Source organism: Tiliqua scincoides, chromosome 13 (assembly GCF_035046505.1).
Source record: "Tiliqua scincoides isolate rTilSci1 chromosome 13, rTilSci1.hap2, whole genome shotgun sequence".
Classification (NCBI taxonomy): Eukaryota; Metazoa; Chordata; class Lepidosauria; order Squamata; family Scincidae; genus Tiliqua; species Tiliqua scincoides.
Genome location: NC_089833.1, coordinates 15184156 through 15205025, shown reverse-complemented (window position 1 = coordinate 15205025; position 20870 = coordinate 15184156). Strand labels below are relative to the sequence as shown.

General features: G+C 47.9%; 1 protein-coding gene and 1 pseudogene across 1 annotated transcript; both read right to left on the bottom strand.

Moving 5' to 3' along the window:
• Window positions 1-577: 577 nt before the first annotated feature.
• On the bottom strand, window positions 578-20161 carry LOC136663606 (cytochrome P450 3A21-like). The gene is made up of 13 exons (XM_066640419.1): window positions 19991-20161; window positions 17983-18076; window positions 16917-16969; window positions 14263-14362; window positions 14063-14176; window positions 13307-13395; window positions 11350-11498; window positions 9255-9382; window positions 8278-8356; window positions 6932-7092; window positions 4809-5035; window positions 3129-3291; window positions 578-1557 (listed from the first exon to the last, which is right to left on the bottom strand). Exons 1-13 carry the CDS (start codon window positions 20059-20061, stop codon window positions 1462-1464), a joined length of 1524 nt encoding a protein of 507 aa, XP_066496516.1. The 5' UTR covers window positions 20062-20161; the 3' UTR covers window positions 578-1461.
• LOC136633731 (5S ribosomal RNA) lies at window positions 12043-12159 on the bottom strand (annotated as a pseudogene).
• Window positions 20162-20870: the final 709 nt, after the last annotated feature.

The window sequence follows — 20870 nt, the reverse complement described above, 5'->3', positions numbered from 1 at the left end:
ACTACAACAGGTGCTGTGGAGGGTTAGGCATGGCCTGAGGCGATTTCCTGCCATTCCATGGCACATATAAATGTGCCATATAAATGTGCCATATAAACGCTCAGGCACTTATGTTTATGAGGACACGTGGCACACTAATGCAGGTTTTGCTGCCCTGGGGATGGCCTGCTCCATCCGCTCCTGCAGCCTGGAGGTCACCTGTGCATCAGATCCACTGAAGACCCCTCGTGGCCTGGGCCAGCAGAGACAGAGAGCCTATATGGAAAAGGCTCTGCTCGCTGAGAACAGTCCAGGTCTGCAACATGGACCATTGCGCTGCCTTCCTGCCCTCTTGGTGGATGTTCTGGGGAAGAGAACCCCACTTTGGGAGACTTCTGTTGCATGTTAGAGCCCCAGCTGGTGATGGACTAGCAGCCTTCCCTGTTGGGGTCCGCTGTGACTCGTGGGCCACCAACCTCCCAAACCAGCTGCACAGCTCCTGCAGATTGAGCCCAGGAGCAAGAAAAAGCAAGCGTGAGTATGCCACAACTAGTTTAACCTTTGATTTGCTTCTGAGTAAACACACCGAGTTTCAGGTTTATATTTAATTTTATTTCTATTACAATTTCCCTTCCAAAATGGAGATTCCCAAAGCAGGGAACATAAGCATTAAAAAAAGCAAATGTTGCACACGTCACAGTGCAAATTCATTTCAGTGCCCTCTGCCAGTAGGGCTATACCATTGGGAGGTGCCACAGCTTCCACCTTCAGTCCAACTGGAGTGTACTCTGGTGAGTCTCCATCCTTCAGACTGACGAACCCCGACAAGAGTCAGAAGGCACAAGAGTAAAACATACAATCTTAAAAAAATACACTGTCCTGATTATCAACAATTAAGCATGAAAAAGTGGATAGCATACATTTCACCCTTGGGAAAGAAAAGGAAAACATTTAGACCCTAAAGGTGCCCGAGAGGGAACATGGTTGAGACGTACAAAATTATTCAGGGGATGTTCTTTTCCCCCTCACACAACACCTGAACTAGGGTGTTAGAACAGACAAAAGGAAATATTTCTTGACCCATCACATCATTAATCTGTGGAACTCCTTGCCACAAGATGTGGTGATGGTGTCTGGCCTGGATGCCTTTAAAAGGGGATTGGAGAGATTGATTGAAAAAAAAGTCCAGTATGTATTACAAGCCATGACGGGTATGTGCAACCTCCTGATTCTAGAAGCAGGCTAACTCTGAAAGTGAGTGACCACAGGATGCAGGTCTCTTGTCTCCACAACAGAGAGGAAGGTAACCCTGACCAACCCTGTGCTGGTTTTCTATTTGAAAGGAGTTTATTTTTTCCCATGTAGGAGAGAATTACAAAATGTTATCTAGCACTTGCGGTATTCGGTTCACTCAAGTTTCTAGTCCTGTGTGAAGACAACAAGGTGTGGAAGGAGAGAAGTGGCAGCAGCCTCTTGTCACTTTTATTCCTCAGGTTCAGCCATGGCTCTGGGGACAATCTTCAGCATGATGGGCTTTTTTGGTTTCATGAAACCTTTAGTGTCCAGTTCCATAGGAATCTTTGCCATTTAACAGGGAAGTAAATGATTAGAAAAATATGTTAGCAAATGGGATGAAGGGAAGAGTCAGCAGTAATCAACAGCATTGGAAGCAAATGGAAAGCATATATGGGTCTCCAAACTGTGGGCCCTTGGCCCACCAGTGGGTCATGACCCAATTTTTGATGGTTTGCAAAACTGACAGGGGAGATCAGACTATGTGCATCAAGGGTTAAACAAGTTGCTACTTGGGGGGGGAGCACTGCTGCCCAATCACTATTATAGCCACAGAGGCTTGAGCAGCTGGTAAAATGAAACTTTTTTGGGGGTGGGTCCCAAGGCTAAAAAGTTCGGGAGGTACTTTTTCCCTTTCACCCATAACTCACTTCAGACACCCACTGTGGTGGATTAACAAGGCCACTTAAAAAAGATACCAGGGAGATGGCTTGCCTCTATCCCATTCCACTCAACCAGCTTGTTAACTCTTACCTGAAGTGTTAACATAGCCATTCTGGGGTTATGACTGCTTAATCTCAAGCAACTTGAAGTGGCATATCCCAGTGGCATAGCCAAAGGAGGGGCAAATCAGAAAGCACTGCAGGGCCACCTAAGCAGCCCCTCCCATTCTCCATCAGAGCCATCCTGGGCAGTCATGGCAACGGGCAGGTGCTTGCTGAACCAAACAGCATCTCTGCTCATTGCCATCGCTGCCCAGAATGGCTCTGATGGAGAATGGGAAGGGCTGCTTATGTTGCACCTGCAGTACTTATCATTTTGCCCCCCTCTAGCTATGCTACTGGCATAACCCCTAGGACAGTGTTTGTCAAACTGTGGGTCAGGACCCACTAGGTGGGTCGCGAGCCAATTTCAGGTGGGTCCCCATTCATTTCAATACTTTATTTTTATTCTATTAGACTTGATGCTACCATGGTGTGTGACTGCATTTGGGGAAATGTCACAGACCTGTACTTTTATCAAGCTACTATATATATTCTTTTAACAATGATGGTAAATGGGACACTCCTGGGTAAGTGTGGGTAGGATTCCAGCTTAGGATTGTGAAAAAGTTTCCTGCTTGATGTCACCATCTGGTCATGACATCACTTCCGGTGGGTCCTGGCAGATTCTCATTCTAAAAAGTGGGTCCCGGAGCTAAGTGTGGGAGAACCACTGCCCTAGGATTACGCATTTATTCTAGGAATGAACAGAATCTGAGACAATAGAAGGTCCTGGCTTTTTCCTGGGACAAACCAGAAACATTTGTCCTGGTTTATTCATTCTGAGAATAAAGTGAAACTGGGCAGGTGCACAAATAGGTACAAATTGTGGTACAAATTCTGGGCAGGTGCACAAATAGGTACAAATTGTGGTACAAATTCTGGGCAGGTGCATAAATAGGCACTGCTAGGTACAAACTGGGGTCTGCTTTCAGAGCTCCCATTTGTGCTCCTATTTTTTCAGAAAATTAAAAAACCTCTTTCTTTTAATTGCTGCTTTGTTATTTGCAACACAGCATTGGACAACTTGTTCCAATAAATGAATAAATGATAGCAAAAGAGTGGAGCCCTGCACCAACCAACCCCACGGCCTACCGGCGTCTCCGCACAGGGGCGCAAGGAGAATTTCTGGAGCAAGACCACGATGCCCATTTTCACGACCAGGAGCGCAAAGCGCATAGCTAAGCAGTTTCTGGGACCTATTCCAAAGGGCAGGTAGATGTAGGGGTCTCGAGTTTCCTTGTTCTCTTTACTGAACCTGTTTCCAAATGAGAAGAGAGAAGAGCATCAGGTGCGAGGATTCTGGAGGTGCCAAGTACTTAGTTCCTTCTCTACCTGGAGTCAGTTGTCTGAAACTGGCACTTAAGAACCAACATTTGTAGAAGGAAATCATTTTGACCTAACTGGCTAAAAACAGATGCAAAGGCATGTTCATACTGGAATGAATTACAGTTGTGGGACTGCTTGTAAAAAACCACAATCACTGCTCGCTTTACCAAACCTTCAGTGGGACGTGTGCAGGCATAAGATAAGAACATAAGAACAGCCCCACTGGATCAGGCCACAGGCCCATCTAGTCCAGCTTCCTGTATCTCACAGCGGCCCACCAAATGCCCCAAGGAGCACACCAGATAACAAGAGACCTCATCCTGGTGCCCTCCCTTGCATTCTGACATAGCCCATTTGGTTGCACATACACATCATGGCTTGTAACCCGTAATGGATTTTTCCTCCAGAAACTTGTCCAATCCCCTTTTAAAGGCGTCCAGGCCAGACGCCATCACCACATCCTGTGGCAAGGAGTTCCACAGACCAACCACACGCTGAGTAAAGAAATATTTTCTTTTGTCTGTCCTAACCCTCCCAACACTCAGTTTTAGTGGATGTCCCCTGGTTCTGGTGTTATGTGAGAGTGTAAAGAGCATCTCTGTCTATCTGATAAAGAGCAGATATGTTTATTGGACCTCTGCAATTCATTCTTTCTCCAACAGCGGAGAACCAGATTCCACAGGGATCTCCTGAGCATGATGGCACAGGCCACCAGCAGCTTGTCCCTAGCACTTGATGCCAGTCTTCAACTCCGGGTTCCAACTCAGTCGCAGTTCCTTCACTACTCATGATGATGGTTGTAGCTTTGAGAGATTTCACAAAGCTCTCAGGGCTAAAATATCCTCACAAAAAAAGTATGATTCTTACACAGGTCCCAATCATTTCAACAGGATAAAATCTTGCTGTATTGTGCTAAATGCTTCTGAGCCCTCTTGAAAACTGAAATGGGTTAGGACCATCCATTTGCATTGGCTAGATAACAACTGATGAGGAATGCATACTTTAGCTGGTATAAATATGATTTAGATCACACTCCCCCCGTTTTCCTTTCCTGTTTCTTTGATTTTTATTCATCAATTACACAGGCCTACAAAATTGAGGGTCAGAAATGTTTTTCCCAAACTTTATGGTGGTTTGATATGAATTTGGGGTGCCGATTCCAAAAATGGCATCCATTTTGGAGACACGGCATAGCCTCATTAGTGAATGGTTCAAGCAGCTTCCTCATGAGGAAGCCATAGTGTAGGCTTCCTCATGAGGAAGCTGCTTGAACCATTCACTAAAGAGGCTATGCCGTGTCTCCAAAACTAGACACGATAGAGCAAAACAGATGCCATTTTTGGAATCGGCACCCCAAATATACCTAGGAATTGGTGAAATGTTTAAGGAAGCAAAATGTGTGTTGGCCTGTGTTATTGGGCAAAGGTCTTTCCCCGTGCATTTTACCTCTCAGGTCTGAACTCTTCTGGTTCTGGCCAGTATTCTGGGTCACGATGTAGGACAAAAGTAGGGATCGTGATCACGGTCCCTTTTGGGATCGTCACGCCATTCATCTGCACTGTTTCTTTGCAAACCCGTTCAATCCGCCCTGCTGGCGGGTAGAGCCTCAGCGCTTCATTCACCGCCATGTCGAGATATTCCATCTGAAGGACTGCCTCATAGGTGGGAGAGGCCTGCAAAAAGCAACATATCAGCTGGTCAGTGGGGAGCAATCTAGTAATACATAGGCCGGGGTGGCCAAACCTCAGCTCACAAGCCACATGTGACTCTTTGACCTATAATGTGAGGCTCATGGAAGGAGGTTGACTGAGCTTTTTGCATTACAATTAATAGAAAAAGGAAATAAGATATTTTCAAGCTTTATAATTCTTCACCATGTTTAAGCTGAGAGTCCAGTGGATTAAAACACCAAGTTTTGCAGTGAGTAAATGTATTTAAGAACTCAAATGCTTCTTAAATATTGTGGGTCTCAAACATCTGAAAGTTATTGTATGTGGTTTTTAAATTAAGAACATAAGAACAGCCCCACTGGATCAGGCCATAGGCCCATCTAGTCCAGCTTCCTGTATCTGACAGCGGTCCACCAAATGCCCCAGGGTGCACACCTGATAACAAGAGACCTCGTTCTGGTGCCCTCCCTTGCATCTGGCATAGCCCATTTCTAAAATCAGGAGGTTGCACATACACATCATGGCTTGTACCCCGTAATGGATTTTTCCTCCAGAAACTTGTCCAATCCCCTTTTAAAGGCCACATCCTGCGGCAAGGAGTTCCACAGACCAACCACACACTGAGTAAAGAAATATTTTCTTTTGTCTGTCCTAACTCTCCCAACACTCAATTTTAGTGGATGTCCCCTGGTTCTGGTGTTGTGTGAGAGTGTAAAGAGCATCTCCCTATCCACTCTGTCCATCCCCTGCATAATTTTGTATGTCTCAATCATGTCCCCCCTCAGGCGCCTCTTTTCTAGGCTGAAGAGGCCCAAACGCTGTAGCCTTTCCTCATAAGGAAGGTGCCCCAGCCCCGGAATCATCTTAGTCGCTCTCTTTTGCACCTCTTCCATTTCCAAGTTTTCCATTTCCATTAAGCAAGTCTGGCCACTCCTGACACAGGTATTCACAACTTGACCTTGGCTGACAGCGCAATCCAATTTGGCATGTTTACTCAGGGGTTAGTCCCACTGAGTTCAACGCAACTGACTCCCAGTCTCTCCCTGCAAGGCAGTCTCCAGTCTCCCTTCTCCCCAGAGCCTCTTCCGGCCTGCAAACAGGAAAGTCACCCTTCCATCTCCGCTTCTCTCCTGCTGCTGTGCTCAGGATGCCACGGCCCTACTCTGGGCTTTGGCTCTCCTGTCACTTAACAGCACTGCTGGCTAACATTATTTCTAAGCACTGGCAGTGGTGGCCGGGACCCTAAGCCACCCCTTCAGCTGTGTTGCAGAAAAGCAGTGAGTCAGTGAATCAGAAATGCAGCTTCCCACATCTGCTGCAGACTGTCTGATTCTTCCTCAATTAGCAGAAGACGCTGGGAACACACCAGATGTTCTTAATTAAACAGGAAGCAGCAAGACTATCGGCCCAATCCTATTGGCTGTTGAAGTTACAGAAACATGCTTTCCGGCAGTGTAAACAGCTTTACAGCTGACACAAGTGTGACAGCCTGGCTGCTGCTGCAAGTGACAAGTGGCTGGGTCTGCATAGCTATGGACACTGGAAGCCCTCCACCAGACAGGGGAGGGGTTGGGAGGGAGATGGTGAGGGGATGGAACAGGGAGGAGGACAGATCAGGTCCAGGAAGAGGGCAGGCTTCACGGCAGTGGTGCCCGCTGAATCCTAACCCCTTTCCAGGGCCCAATTCACCTTCATGGGTTATTGCAGCATTGCACCAGTGATATCTCTGGCACAGGTCCAAGATGACCCATGGTATCAGGCAGGGTTTGCCCTTGAGCAAGGGAACAAGTGTTCCCTTACCCTGAAGAGGCCTCCAGATACAAAAACTCCCCCATGGGCACCGCTGCATGGATGCACACAGATTTAGGTAAGATCGGGCTGCCCAAGAAAGGCTCTTACCTGATTGGGAAGCGCTTCATTGATCTCTTCCTGAAGCCTGTTCTGCACATCTGGGTGAGTGGCCAGGCAGTAAGACAGGAAGCTGAGGGTGGTGCCCGTGGTCTCGTAACCAGCCAGAATAAATAGAACAGCTTGTGCCAAGATCTCTCTGTCCGTTAGAGCTGGAAAAGCACAGAAAATAAAAATATAAGGAAACTATTACAAAGGATTCTGTAATCAGGAGGAATTAACTGTTACGCTTCATATACCATAGTATTGATTTCAGAGTGACTTGAGGACCTCATTGTAGTGTAGTTATTTAGGGATTTGCCATGTGGATAAATCCTTAATTACTTGCGGTCACAGAACGTAGTGGCATATCTCATTCTCCTATGACAAAGAGAAGCAGCTGTATTTCTAGGTGAAAGAAGATCTAAAATGTCCCCAAACTGCTCAACGGAACAGGTGTGTTCATATATTGTTAGAGAACTCAAGTGCTTAAGTAGTGGTTTTTGCATAATTGGGATATCTCCCTGGGTATACTGAAGTTCATAGAGTCAGTTCCCACTATCCGGTGATTCACTACCCACAGATTCACTTATTTACACTAATCTTGCACCATTTATGGGATGTTTTCGGTTATCCACGGTCTCTGTTGCCTTCTGAAGGCCTCTGCTAAACGCAGAGAATGTCTTGTGTGTGTCTCTTTTCTATTCCATTTTCTATTTTTCAGAGCCCTTTGGGAGCACAGAAGTTTAGGTAGGTCAACCAGTAAATCAGTCAGTCAGTGAACCATTTTCATTTGTGGTCTATAAGTGTGGCTAACTGTTCATCATCATCACCATTAACACTGAACCACTGTGCCAGGAATGCCCCAGGTGTTTCCAACACAGAAATTCAGCTTTGATTGAAATGGAGGTGTTTTTATTGCATAGAGTGTGCTTTTAATGCTATTCTATTCCATCCCCAGGCATAAGCCTGGCCAGCAGCCTTTGATGTCTTGTTGATGTCAAGGAGCGAGGACTTAAACAGAAGGATAATCATGGTGTTGGCTCTCACAGTAGCAGCTGAGTGCAGCTCTATGAGTTGGCTTTGTTTAGGAACGGTATGGGACATTTTGCTTCCAGCATGGGCGGTGGGACACTAAAAACTTCCACATTTGTTTACTCTAGGGAAGGTGCCAGGTCAGAGCATCAAAGCTTTGACACTCTGACCTGGCACCTTTTGATCGGTTAAACAAACAAATGCAAAAGTTGGTGACCCAGAAGTTTGGCAGTGACTGCACAGATCACTACCATACTTCTGGGTCAGCAAACTCTGCAGCACTGTGCTTCACCAGTCTCCGACCTCATGTCACTGATATTTACCTTTGTATGAAATTGCACCATCTGAGATATCACCAGAAATCTGGGAGTCCACCATGAGTTGCATGAAGTCCACTCGGTCCTGCAGGGAAACAAGGACAGAGAAGCTGCGGCTGGCAGGACAGAGGGTAGTCACTCATATATTTGGCTGCTCATGCAGTCTAATGGGTGTACAAGAATCTAGAGCAGTGGTTCCCAAACGCTTTAGCACCAAGACCCACTTTTTAAAATGACATTCTATCACAGCCGTTTTCAACCACTGTTCCATGGCACATTGGTGTGCCGTGGGTGGTTCACAGATGTGCCATAGGAACTTGAGGGAAGGTCATTTATTAGTAGAGCCAATGAGGATGTGAGCCCTCCACTGGCAGCATGGTGTGCCTTGGCAATTATCAAAAACCTAATGGTGCGCCTTGACAATTTTAGTGCTTTGTCAGTGTGCCATGAGATGAAAAAGATTGAAAATTGCTGCTCTGTCGGGACGCACCAAGGTTTAACAGCCTTTAAATAAAAGGAGATCTAGAAAGAAATATCCATCTGTCTATCAGTAATCATAACCAGAAAAAGACCCTCAGTATTTCTCCCAATATTTACTCATGCGTGCAAACAACAGGAACTCAGCTCCATGCAGAGCAGTCAGCAGCTATCTTGCAAACTGCAGGAGCCGAGCTCTTTGCAGGGCAGTTAGCTATCTGACTTTTGAATAGCTTCAGGGCTTGAGGCAATTAGTTACCTGGTCCTTCCATCACCCTAATCAGGGTGATGTGACCCACCAAGTATCAGGCTGTGACCCACCAGTGGGTCCCAACCCACAATTTGGGAACCATTCTTCTAGAGACAATTCTGAATGGCTAAGAGCTGGTTTTTTTAAAAAAATTCAGGACTTTTGTTATTTCACAAAGTGCACACACACAGCTTGGCCACAGACTAAGTAAAACAGAGGCACAAGCAAGGAAGAGAACTGGGTGGAAGAGACTGACCGTGTGATCGTCCTTTTGCCGGTCTGCTTTGATTTTTTTGACAACATCAATGAAAAATTTTATTGCGTTCCCAGATGCAAATCCAGCACTTAGCTTGTTCAACAGTGGTGCTAGGAAGGGAAAGAGGACTGCAAAAGAGAAAAGAAAGATCATCTTTATGGAGGATGCAACCAAGCTGCAACACAGCCTGAGAATGCCGGAAGTCTTTGAGAGACAGGGACATGGTAGGACCACTTGCCTTCAGCAAGGCAGCTACGGGAGTGAAGCATTTCTAAAGCAAAAGCCAAAAGCTTCATGGAAAACTGGGTTTTAAGCAGAGATCTGAAGGAAGGAAGCAAGGAAGGATTCTGCAGGTATTGCAAGAGAAGTTCCAAGCATGAGGGGCAGCAAGAGAGACAGAACAAAGACATTTAAGGAAGCAGGACATCTTTGGACAAGTGAAGGTGGTGGAAAGTTATAGGCAGAAATATGGTAGGGCACTAGAGCCGAGAGTCTCTGAAAAGAATTTTGTCAGAGGGTACAAAAATTACTTTGGGCCCCTGCTCTTCTCATAATTTGGATCATAATTTCATATGATAATTGGATCATAATTTCTACAGATTATGGTATATAAAACTACGTAGGATTACATAGCGAATACTAGTCTTCTCTGAGACCTCCCCAGAAGCAAAAGGAGCAGACACCGGGTAGATGGGACTCATCAGCCTGGGAAGGCAGCTCATCTGAGAGAAGGAAAACTCTGATCCCAAACCTCCACTGCCTTGTGGCTACATCCAGTTAGGGAAAAGGCTTCAGGAGTCAACCTCGAGGCAAAATCCGGAGCCGGAGTCCCTGAGGCAGTTCATGGCTGAACACAGTCACGTTCTGGCAACTCCTGCGACGCCGCTGGAACCAACTGTATTGGTTTCTGCCTTTCCATTGGACCATTTCAGCAACGTGGAGAGGGGGGATTTGCTGCATGGGTAACAGCCTATCCTCCATACCTACTTTACCAGGCTTCGCGCACTGGAGAGGACACTCTGTCCCAGAACCACCATTCAGAGTGTGACAACATAGTCTTCCGAGACTGAAGGTTGCCAACAAAGACTAGTCTTCACACAATGTAACATTTTCTGAGATCCCAGGAAATTTCTGGCTCCCCTCCTTTGGCTCCTGCGCCCCCTTTTTACCCTGGGTCCAAGTACACTGTACCCCCAGCACCCCACTCTCCTGGGCCATAGTGAGATCAGAATGGAAGAACCCAGGAAATTTTGGACCCCTTCTTTGGCTCCTGGGTTCCCCTTCACACCCCCATCTGGACCCCTTCACATGTGTATCTGGACCCTGGGCCCAGATACAATTTAACCCCTTCACACCCCCATGGGCCCTGGCTGAGAGGTAGGGTGGAGCAAGACCATGGAGGCCCCTGTGCTTCAAGTAAGGCTGGGGGTGAAGTCCAGATCCATTCTGAGGCTATTTTCGGTTAGTTAGTTTCAGGTCCTCAGAAACCTTGTAAACCACACTGGGAATGGCATTTGCGGTGAGACCATCGGCAAAAGCAGTGGTACTCAAACTCCCTGGGAGATTTGGAGAGCCAGTAAGTCTTTGCAGGGACGGGGGAGGCGGCGGCGGCGGCGGGGGAAAGGCGGTGGCGCGATCCCCAGGATCGTGCCGTTCAGGGGGCTGCAGGGACTTGGGTGCACTTACCCAAGCCTCCTGCAGCCTCCCTGGAGTGCGGGGAGCCTGGCGCGACTTCTGGCAGGGCTCCCCGCAGCAAAGAAAGTGGATGCGGAGCGATCACGCCCCGCCCCCGCAGAAGTGGAGCGCAATCACTCCGCATCCACTGTCCCTGCTGCTGCTGCTGCCTTCCCCCTTCCCCTTCCCCCATCCACTGCCACTGCCTTCCCCCCCGCCTCTAGGCTGCCGCCGCCCCTTAAGGGGGCAGAGACCAGGGCCCTCAGGCTGGGGCGTCAGGATGCCCCAGTTTGAATAGCACTGGGCAAAAGGTTGCATCACTATGCTGGAATGAGCTGCCTCCTCACAATTTGCAGGCTGTGTCTATATATGTGCCTCTGTGTGTCTATACAGGGAACGTGTTCAAAGGGTTGATTCATACCAATCAGAATCAGCATGGGATTAAGGAAGCTAAAAGAGAGCAGCTTTTTGATGTTCTCAGCAAAAGGATCGTTGGGGTTGTTCATGGAATCGATGTCAACGCTGAACGATGTGCTGGTGACCACGTCCATGCTGTAGGCACCAAAGATCCTGAAGGAACAGAGAGAGGTTGGGAAAAAAACAAATGCATCAAATTATTATTATTAACAGTATTTATATACCACTTTTCAACTAAAAGTTCACAAAGTGGTTTACAGAGAAAAATCAAATAAATAAATGGCTCCCTGTCCCAAAAAGGCTCACAATCTAAAAAGATGCAAATGAATACCAGCAGACAGCCACTAGAACAGACAGTGCTGGGGTGAGGTGGGCCAGTTACTCTCCCCCTGCTAAAAAAAAAAATGTACTGAGCCATACGGCAGAGAGTGCTCCCTTCCCTTTGTGAGACCTTCCTGTAGAAGCAAGTGATCAGGATTCCCTCACATACTTTGAAGGAAGATAACCAGGCAGCAAAGTCATGTGGTACAGGACCTCCAGGGCTATAGAAAAATTTTAAAAGGCTAATCCGTCTGGTTGGCAACCTTCAGTCTCGAAAGACTATGGTATAAGCCTACAGCACCCGGTATTCCCAGGCGGTCTCCCATCCAAGTACTAACCAGGCCTGACCCTGCTTAGCTTCCCAGATCATGGTATAAGCCTACAGCACCCAGTATTCCCAGGCGGTCTCCCATCCAAGTACTAACCAGGCCTGACCCTGCTTAGCTTCCAAGATCAGATGAGATTGGGCATGTGCAGGGTAACAAGGCTAATCCAGGTGTGCAAGAAAAAGATTCAATCCTCCATAGTCATCAGGCACATTTACAGCTCAGTCCTAATGGGGCTGCCTTTGCACCGATACACTGAAACAGCTGCTGCTGTATCCTGGGTGAGCAGGGAAGCAACCGGAGATCTCCTCGAAGTAAAGGAACATTTGTTCGCTTACCTTATGTTGAACCCAAGCCTGCCCAATGGGGCTAATCAGATCTGTACCAGCTCAGTCACTGGTGCAGAACCAAGTAGCCCCATGTAGGGCTGGGAGGAGGGTTAGGCCTCCTTCGCCATCCCTGTCCCCTCCGGGGCCTGAACCACCCTCTTTCCCCCTCCCCCAGTCCCAGAATGACCTAGCACCACTCAGCCGCACACTCACAGCTGTCAGGTCCTAGGACTCTTCCAGCCAGCATGGAGACCCAGCAGTGCTCACCCACACAGGCCTTCATGCTGGTGCTTCTCTCCATCCGGCCAACATGAAGTGCTTTATGGCACTTTTGGGGCAGCCATCATCTTAGCTACACGGGCAAGACTGGCCCTGCTGCCAGAATGGATCAGCTCCTTAGTGTAGGGAGCTAAACCCAGAAACCAGTTCAGAAAGGGCTTTTTAGTGAATGGTTTTCTACAGCCCAGTTTATGACAATGGAAGCTTGTTTTCTTCAAGTGGCACCTCGGAATCTGAATGCAATTTTATGATTGGCCCAAGGCCCAGTCCTATCCAATTTTCCAGTGCTGGTGCAGTTGTGCCAGTGGGGTGTGCACTGCATCCTGTAGTGGTGGGGCCAAGGTATGGGAAAATGTTTTCCCTTACCAGGGGCTGCGTTGTGGCTACACTGGAGCTGGAAAATTGGATAGGACTGGGCCCCCATTCTCCAGGCACTCTTATTCCTGGATGGGAAGCAATTGGATTAAACAACTGGAGAGGCAGGAATTCAGCCTGTTAGAGGACTCAACCCAGAAAAGGACTCTGCCACATGATTTTGCTAAATATGTAACTCAAGAGGCCTCTAATGATATCAGATAGCACCCCAGGCAGGACTCCCTCTCATTTTGTTCTATCTCCCATTAACTCTCCTGTGACGTCCATTATAAAATGGTCTGCTCCCACTTACCCTCATGGGACTTACTCTACCAACCCCCATGGGACTTACTCTTTCATGCCTACGGGTTCATCTTTGTCCACTTTCCTCTGGACATTCTTCACCAAGTTCTCACCATAATGGTTGATGATGGGCATCATCTGAAACACATACCAAGGGATGTTTCAAAGCTGGTGCAAACACTTTGCTATCCATCAAAAGAAGTCATGATTGACAAGCCTTTGTGTAACCTGACCAACATACTATTAAGAGAGCTGGCTTAGAAAAAAAACCTGTTATGTTAGGCATTGCTGACAAGGAATTGGAGTTCTCTTACTCTATAGCAGCACCCTCAAGTTCACATCACAAGGGTTTCTTATCAATTAGCAGAGCTCTGCCAGCATTTCAGTGTTGATATTCAGCATAGCAGCTGATAAAAGACTGCATTTTTCCAGTCTTCCAAAAGTATTGTAAAGGGCAGATTCTCAGCATTTTTGGGGAAACTGCTCATTTACTTAACCTGGACCAAAAGATCTTGGTCAATGGAATGATGTAACATGGAAGCATGAACCAAGAAATTCATTCCACCCTGTTTGAAATGCGATCTGGTTGTGGTTTTCACAGTACGTTCTGGGGGAGCCCTGACATGTAAGTTCCAAAACCCTGGGAGAGGACACTGTACATCATTGCTCCGTGAGAGAGCTTGCATCAGTCACCCTGCCACTGGGAAGGGCCAACAATTGCACAATGTCCAGCTGTCTTAGCAAGGAGCAGCCAAAAACTCCATTGTACAAGAGAGCATTATAGCCAGGAAGGGTAGAGGCTTACCTCCTTCATCCTCCCACTGGTAAAGTTGGGAGATAAAACAGTGCGAATCCTTTTCCAGTGGTCATCCTGGACTATAGTGATGGCTGTGTCCAGATCTCCATTCAAACGGAAGTCCTAAGACCACCAAGATAGAGATAAGATACAAACTATATGTGCATCATGGAACCTCACAGAGAGCTTCCTAGTGGCTGGCTACCTACCCGACGGTTGGTGAAAGTGGTGTAGAATTCTTTGACCAGGATGGTTTTCAGCATTGTAGGTTCCAGAATGGCCATCATTGGCTGCCGGCCATCAAAAAATCTAGTTGCCAAGAAGGAGAGAAATCTTTGCAATTTGTGCCTTCACTTCAAAACAGACTGTAAAGAGGGATTTTGCTCAGAGCTTCTTCCCCCCCCCCAACCAGAATGCTAACAGGAAGTAAGAAGCCTGCAGTTACGCTGCGCATGCCTGATCTTAGAAGCTAAGCAGGGTCAGGCCTGGTTAGTACTTGGATGGGAGACCGCCTGGGAATACCGGGTGCTGTAGGCTTATACCATGATCTCAGAAGCTAAGCAGGGTCAGGCCTGGTTAGTACTTGGATGGGAGACCGCCTAGGAATACCCGGTGCTGTAGGCTTATACCATAGTCTTTCGAGACTGAAGGTTGCCAACCATTTGTTAGCATCCTCTTAGCCTCCCTCTCCAGAAATTCTGGATGGCTGCTTCTTACATTCCTCTTCTAGCATTTATGTAACAGGCTGCAAAGGAAAACTCAGCAGTGCTTGGTGCCGTAGTAAGTATAGGGTCCCCTTTTATCCCCAGTTTAGGTATCTGCGGAGTGGTGATGTTGGGAATGTAACCCCCACAGATGCAGGGGTGCCTGTATATTGACACAGCAAGAAAAGAGATGGAAATATTAAATAACTAGTTGCCTCAAGCTCTGAGTCTATTCAAAAATCAGATCCTGTAGCTGCTAATTACCTTGCAAAGAGCTCAGCTCTTGCAGTTTGCAAGACAGCTGCTAACCGCTCTGCAAGGAGCCGAGTTCCTGCAGTTTGCAAGCATATGAAAATATAAGGAGATAAATGTGTGACAGTCTTTTTCTGATTATCACTAATAAATAAATATTTCTTTTTTCTAGATTTTTTAGAAGTCTGGTAAACCTAGGTGGGTCCCAATAGTGTGTTTTAAGAAGTGGGTCCGGGTTCTGAAAGGTTTGGGAACCACTGTGTTGTATAGTTATGATTTGCATGCTAAATAAGGCTCTGCTTTGACATTCATCCATTTTTGACTTTCATCCATGCTCTGGTCCCTAACCCGTCGCATAGAGCTTGGCCCTCAGAAGGCAGAGAGGAAGTTTTTTTAAAAAAAAATGTTCAATGACTACAGCAGCCCTGCTTCCCGCATGACGGACACAACCAGAATGAATTATGCAAGATCACAAACCTTACAAAAGGCATCATGCAAAGAGAAATGATTCGGACCTGCTTGGCTTCTTGCATAATTCATGTCAGCCACAGAGTTCAGCTTCTCTTGGCACACCATTTGGCTCGCCTGAGCACAGAATTTGATTTTATTTTTCTCAGCGTGGAGTACACACAGCCCTGGGCACAGAAATTCAGTAGCTGGAAGGGAATGATGCTGGGAGAATAAAAGGCATGTGCAGAGCGATTCTTTATTTAGTGCTTAACATTCTACTAAGCACAGTAGGAAGAATAAAAGTGGTGGAAAGGTAGGCTTCTCTACCACCACCCAAAGCTAGAAAGAAAGAAGCTGCTGGCGTAGAGCTTCCATCCAGGTTTAACAGAGAGCCACAAGATCCAGAGAGTTCCCTTAAAACAAACCATTAGTGCAACATGGGTGATCTGGTAGGTGAGGCAACCCATTCCTGGGTGCCCTTTAGAGAGAAAGGCAGAATACAAATCTAATAAATAAATAAATAAATAAATAAATTCCCCCACCCCCACTTTGAGTGAATTGAAGGGAGGTAATCAGTAAGACAAGTTTATTAAGAGGCTGAAAAATAAAATAGGGTCAAATGTAAGGGATAAAAGCACAGTGCTGATCAACTAGCAAAAGGTAGAAAAAAGCGGGGGCAAAGGCTGGCAAAGATGCTCAGACACAAAGGAAAATAAATATATGCCCTGACTTGACTAAGCGCCCAATCGTAACCAAATTTCCAGCACTTATTCAGCTGTGCCAATGGGGCATGTGCTGAAGGCCCCTTCAAGGTAAGGGAATTTTTTTTTTCCTTACCCAGGGCTGCATCGGTGCAGGGAAGTTGGATAGGATTGGGCCTTAACTGGGTAGAATCCATACCCTAATTGCTCATGCTGTTTGAGGGTGTTGATTCTGCCAGCTAAACATGCAACACTGTAAGGAGGTAAGCTCCCACAAAGCACCAGATGTGTCTGATGCCTACACCTGGGTCAGTGTGCAGAAGGGTGGAGAGGGGACGAGGGGGGGGAGAACTTGGATTCCTGGGAACCCTACTCTTTACAATCATATGGACTTCATTATCCCATGAGTGGGCCAAAGTAAGGTTCTTTGCTTAATGACCAGTTGAGGAACTAAAAGATGCTCAATACCAAACAGGAATACCTGCAGCCTCTTCAGCCACAACAAGGGAAAAACAGACAGAAAAAATGCTGGAAAATCTGAGATTTCCACCATATTCGTTCCCTACAAACCACCTCCATATATGAAGACTCTATGGAATCCTCAAGCCCAATGAGTGCAACTTCCAGATCAGATTGATGTGCCTTTGCATATCTCTTTACAAAAGACCCACTTTTCACTTGCTGAAATTGCAAACAGTCACTCGTGTTCCTTCCACAGCAACACACCCATTGGGATGAATTTTATGGGACACTCACCTCCAGATTTTACCATACTTCTCATAACATTTCTGGTCAAACTCAAGAATCCCCTGCCAAGGAAAGAGAGATGTCAGAAAAACAAGTAGCAAAGGGGGGAAAAAAGGGAGTTCTATGGATCCATTCCAGATCAATGGAAACACACTCCAAACCTATCCTCAACTTATGCTGACTAGACAAGGATAAAATATGATGCCCTTATACTATGCTGTTCACAACTGGACTAGTGTACCTGCAGCATCACTGAAACAATGGTGGTGGTAAAGATAGGTGGCATTGGAGTTGTGAAGGGGAAGAGTGGAACTGAGGAGATATTCTATGCTAGACCTCTGGTGATGGAAGAGCCAGTGCAAGTTAAAATATTCTCCTTGCAATCAGCAGAGTGCACAATGTCTTTGGCTCTCCCCAGATGTGCCCCTCATCCTCCACCCAAACATAAGAACATAAGAACAGCCCCACTGGATCAGGCCATAGGCCCATCTAGTCCAGCTTCCTGTATCTCACAGCGGCCCACCAAATGCCCCAGGGAGCACACCAGATAACAAGAAGACCTCATCCTGGTGCCCTCCCTTGCATCTGGCATTCTGACATAGCCCATTTCTAAAATCAGGAGGTTGCGCATACACATCATGGCTTGTACCCCGTAATGGATTTTTCCTCCAGAAACTTGTGCAATCCCCTTTCAAAGGCATCCAGGCCAGTCGCCGTCACCACATCCTGTGGCAAGGAGTTCCACAGAACGATCACACGCTGAGTAAAGAAATATTTTCTTTTGTCTAACTCTCCCAACACTCAATTTTAGTGGATGTCCCCTGGTTCTGGTGTTATGTGAGAGTATAAAGAGCATCCCTCTATCTACTCTGGCCATCCCCTGCATAATTTTGTATGTCTCAATCATGTCCCCCCTGAGGTGCCTCTTTTCTAGGCTGAAGAGGCCCAAACGCTGTAGCCTTTCCTCATAAGGAAGGTGCCCCAGCCCAGTAATCATCTTAGTAGCTTTGTATACCCAAGCTTCAGAGGTAAACTATTTAGGCTTCCAGAACCACACACAGCCTTGGATACCCACATGCCTGTAGTGATGGAATGTTCCAATGAATGGCAAAGGCATCGGTCCCGGAATATCCAGCTTCCTAAAGAAATTGTACGGCCAGATCCCATAGCTGGAAAGACACAACCAGTGAGAGCAATCAAGGCGGAGCATTCATTAAATTCATTCATTCAGAAAAGGATCTATGTCTTCAGGGAGAGAACGCAATTGAAGACCAGGACATTCCACACTGCTCATTCCCCCAACACATTGCCGACTCCACTCCTCACCTTAGAGCAGCATTCCCCAAAGAGGCCACAGGAGACCCACATAAACACATTTTAACTGGTCTGCTCAGTCCGGTGTTGTCATAAACACTGGAGATGTTTACTGGGGGTGGGATCCAGATTCGTAATTCACAGAGCAACCCCATGCATGTTTACTCAGAAGTAAGATACACTGTTCAATGGTGCTTACCCCTAGCTAAATCACAATGTTTGTCACCACGATCCGGCCCCCTAAACTAGTTGGCAACCTTCAGTCTCGAAAGACTCTGGTATCGCGCTCTGAAAGGTGGTTCTGGAACAGCATCTAGTGTGGCTGAAAAGGCCAATTCGGGAGTGACAATCCCTTCCACATTGGGAGCAAGTGCAGTCCGTCCCTGGTCTGTCTCCCTGACTGTGGGCCTCCCTTCTTTGCCTCTTAGCCTCAGTCTGTTGGCCAAGTGTCTCTTCAAACTGGGAAAGGCCATGCTGCACAGCCTGCCTCCAAGCGGGCCGCTCAGAGGCCAGGGTTTCCCACTTGTTGAGGTCCACTCCTAAGGCCTTCAGATCCCTCTTGCAGATGTCCTTGTATTGCAGCTGTGGTCTACCTGTAGGGTGCTTTCCTTGCACGAGTTCTCCATAGAGGAGATCCTTTGGGATCCGGCCATCATCCATTCTCACGACATGACCGAGCCAACGCAGGCGTCTCTGTTTCAGCAGTGCTAAACTAAACTATGTTTCCCCCCTAAACTATGTTTCTGGAAAGCTGAAGTGGTCAGTGGCCTTGCAGACTCATCTGCTCTAAGCAAATATGAAGAGCCCCAATGGCCCACCTGGTTCAGCTTGCTATCTCACAGAGGGCACAAGGCAACAGAAGACCTGCATCCTGGTGCCACTCCCTCGCACCTGGCATTCAGAGGTAACCCACTTCTAGAACCAGGAAGTTGCACATACTCATCACGGACTGTAACCTCTGATGGACTTTTCATCTAGAAATCTGTCCAATTCCCCTGTAAAGGCATCTAGGCCAGGTGCCACCATCCTGTCCTTTGGCAAGGAGTTCCACAGACTAATTGCATGCTGGGTAAAGAAATATTTTCTTTTATTTTGCTCTTCTGCAGCTCTGGATCCAGTAGTCAGGCTGGCCCTGGCATGGGATGAATACCATATAAATAGCCTCTCCGGTTCACCTGGCTGTGGTGTTTGGGCCTTCTCCAGGCTGGGACTTTCCCCGTCCTACCTGGAGAGGCCAGGAAGCAAACCTCCAACTTTAGCTGTGCATACAAGGCAAGGACTATCCCACTGAGCCGTACAGCCGGCTGTGAGCCCTCCCTGAAGGTGGATTCGGAGTTCAGCCAGAGCCATTATCCCTGGCATGAAGGTTGGGGGAGGGGGGCAGGACAGGACTGCACCTGCTGAACTTCTGCACAGTCTGTGCAACTGTGAAGCCATTTCTGCCCAACGTGGCATATGCGCAACAGGGATCCAAAGTGCCCACGGACCAGTGGGCTGGGCAGGAAGGGGTTTGAGAGCCCCAACTGGGGTGGGAGGCAGGAAGAGCCTCTGGTTGCTGGTCCTGCCTGGAGAGGGACCTGGTCGTGGGCAGGAGAGGCTCTGAAACTGGCGGAGGGTCCCGATCCCTCTGCATCAGGCCCCCTCCTCGGCACCCCCTCGCTGGAGCCCCGCAGGGAGCCCTGCGCAGGGCCCAGGAGGGTCCCTCCGAGGTCGTCCACCTGCCCCTGGGGTGGGCTCCGCCGGCAGAGCCCCTTCCCCTCCGTACTCACAGCAGCAGCAGGGCGAGCAGGACCCCCAGCAGGAGCCAGGTTTCTGGGGAGAGGCTGGGCAGGAAGCCCATCTTGCGCCCCGCGGGGAGACTGCGCAAAGTTGCCCAGGCTGGAAGCCCCTCCGCGCTCCTCGCCCGGCAGCGCCGCTTTTCTGCACGCCTCTGGGCAATCACGTGCGAAGGGCGGAGAGTGTCGAGTTTTGTTTACCGAGTTGGTCGGGAGTCTGGGAAGCTCAGCCCACAGGCGCCGGGCGAGCATCTCTCCGCCCTCCCGCCGCGTTCCTTTCATCCCCCATCGCTCTCCAGGACCTGAAGCCCGTGGTTCTGGAAGGAAAAACACTCTTCACATGCTCAGACGGCTTCTCCTTATTTGCTTTTCATGCTGCCCTTCCTCCAAGGAGCTCAGGGTGGGGCACACAGTCCCACTATTAAAACCCAATCATATTGGGGAGGGGGGAGCAATAGCCCAGGAGCAGAGCACCTGCAGGACACGGGGATCAGGTGTGAACGTGTGAAGAAGCCTCTGTCATCCCAAGGACACACTGGCTGTGGAAAAAGGGTGTGCGTGAGAAAGCTATTACACAACTGTGGGTGGGGACTCACCAGTGGGTCACAACCTGATTCTTGGTGGGTCGCCAAAGAGTGATGCAAAGACCAGTATCTAATTGCCTCAAGCCCTGAAACTTTTCAAAAATCAGATACTGGAGCTGCTACCTGCCCTTCGAGGAGCAGAACTCCTGAAGTTTGTAAGCAGGTGTGACTGTAGGGGATGCATGTCTGTGGGTCTTTCCTTCTGGTTATTATTACCTATAAATATATTCTTCCTTCTAGATCTCCTTTTTAAAAAGTCTGGGAAACCTAGGTGGGTCCTGATAGAGTGT

Bases quoted from the DNA above. Each gene is read 5' to 3' on its own strand.
- LOC136663606 (XM_066640419.1), bottom strand. From the start codon at position 20,061: ATGGGCTTCCTGCCCAGCCTCTCCCCAGAAACCTGGCTCCTGCTGGGG. The intron at 9,383-11,349 runs GTATGAATCAAC...TCTCTTTTGCAG, and splicing joins TCCCATGCTGATTCTGATTG to TCCTCTTTCCCTTCCTAGCA. The intron at 8,357-9,254 runs GTCAGTCTCTTC...GTTTCCCTGCAG, and splicing joins GGCAAAAGGACGATCACACG to GACCGAGTGGACTTCATGCA.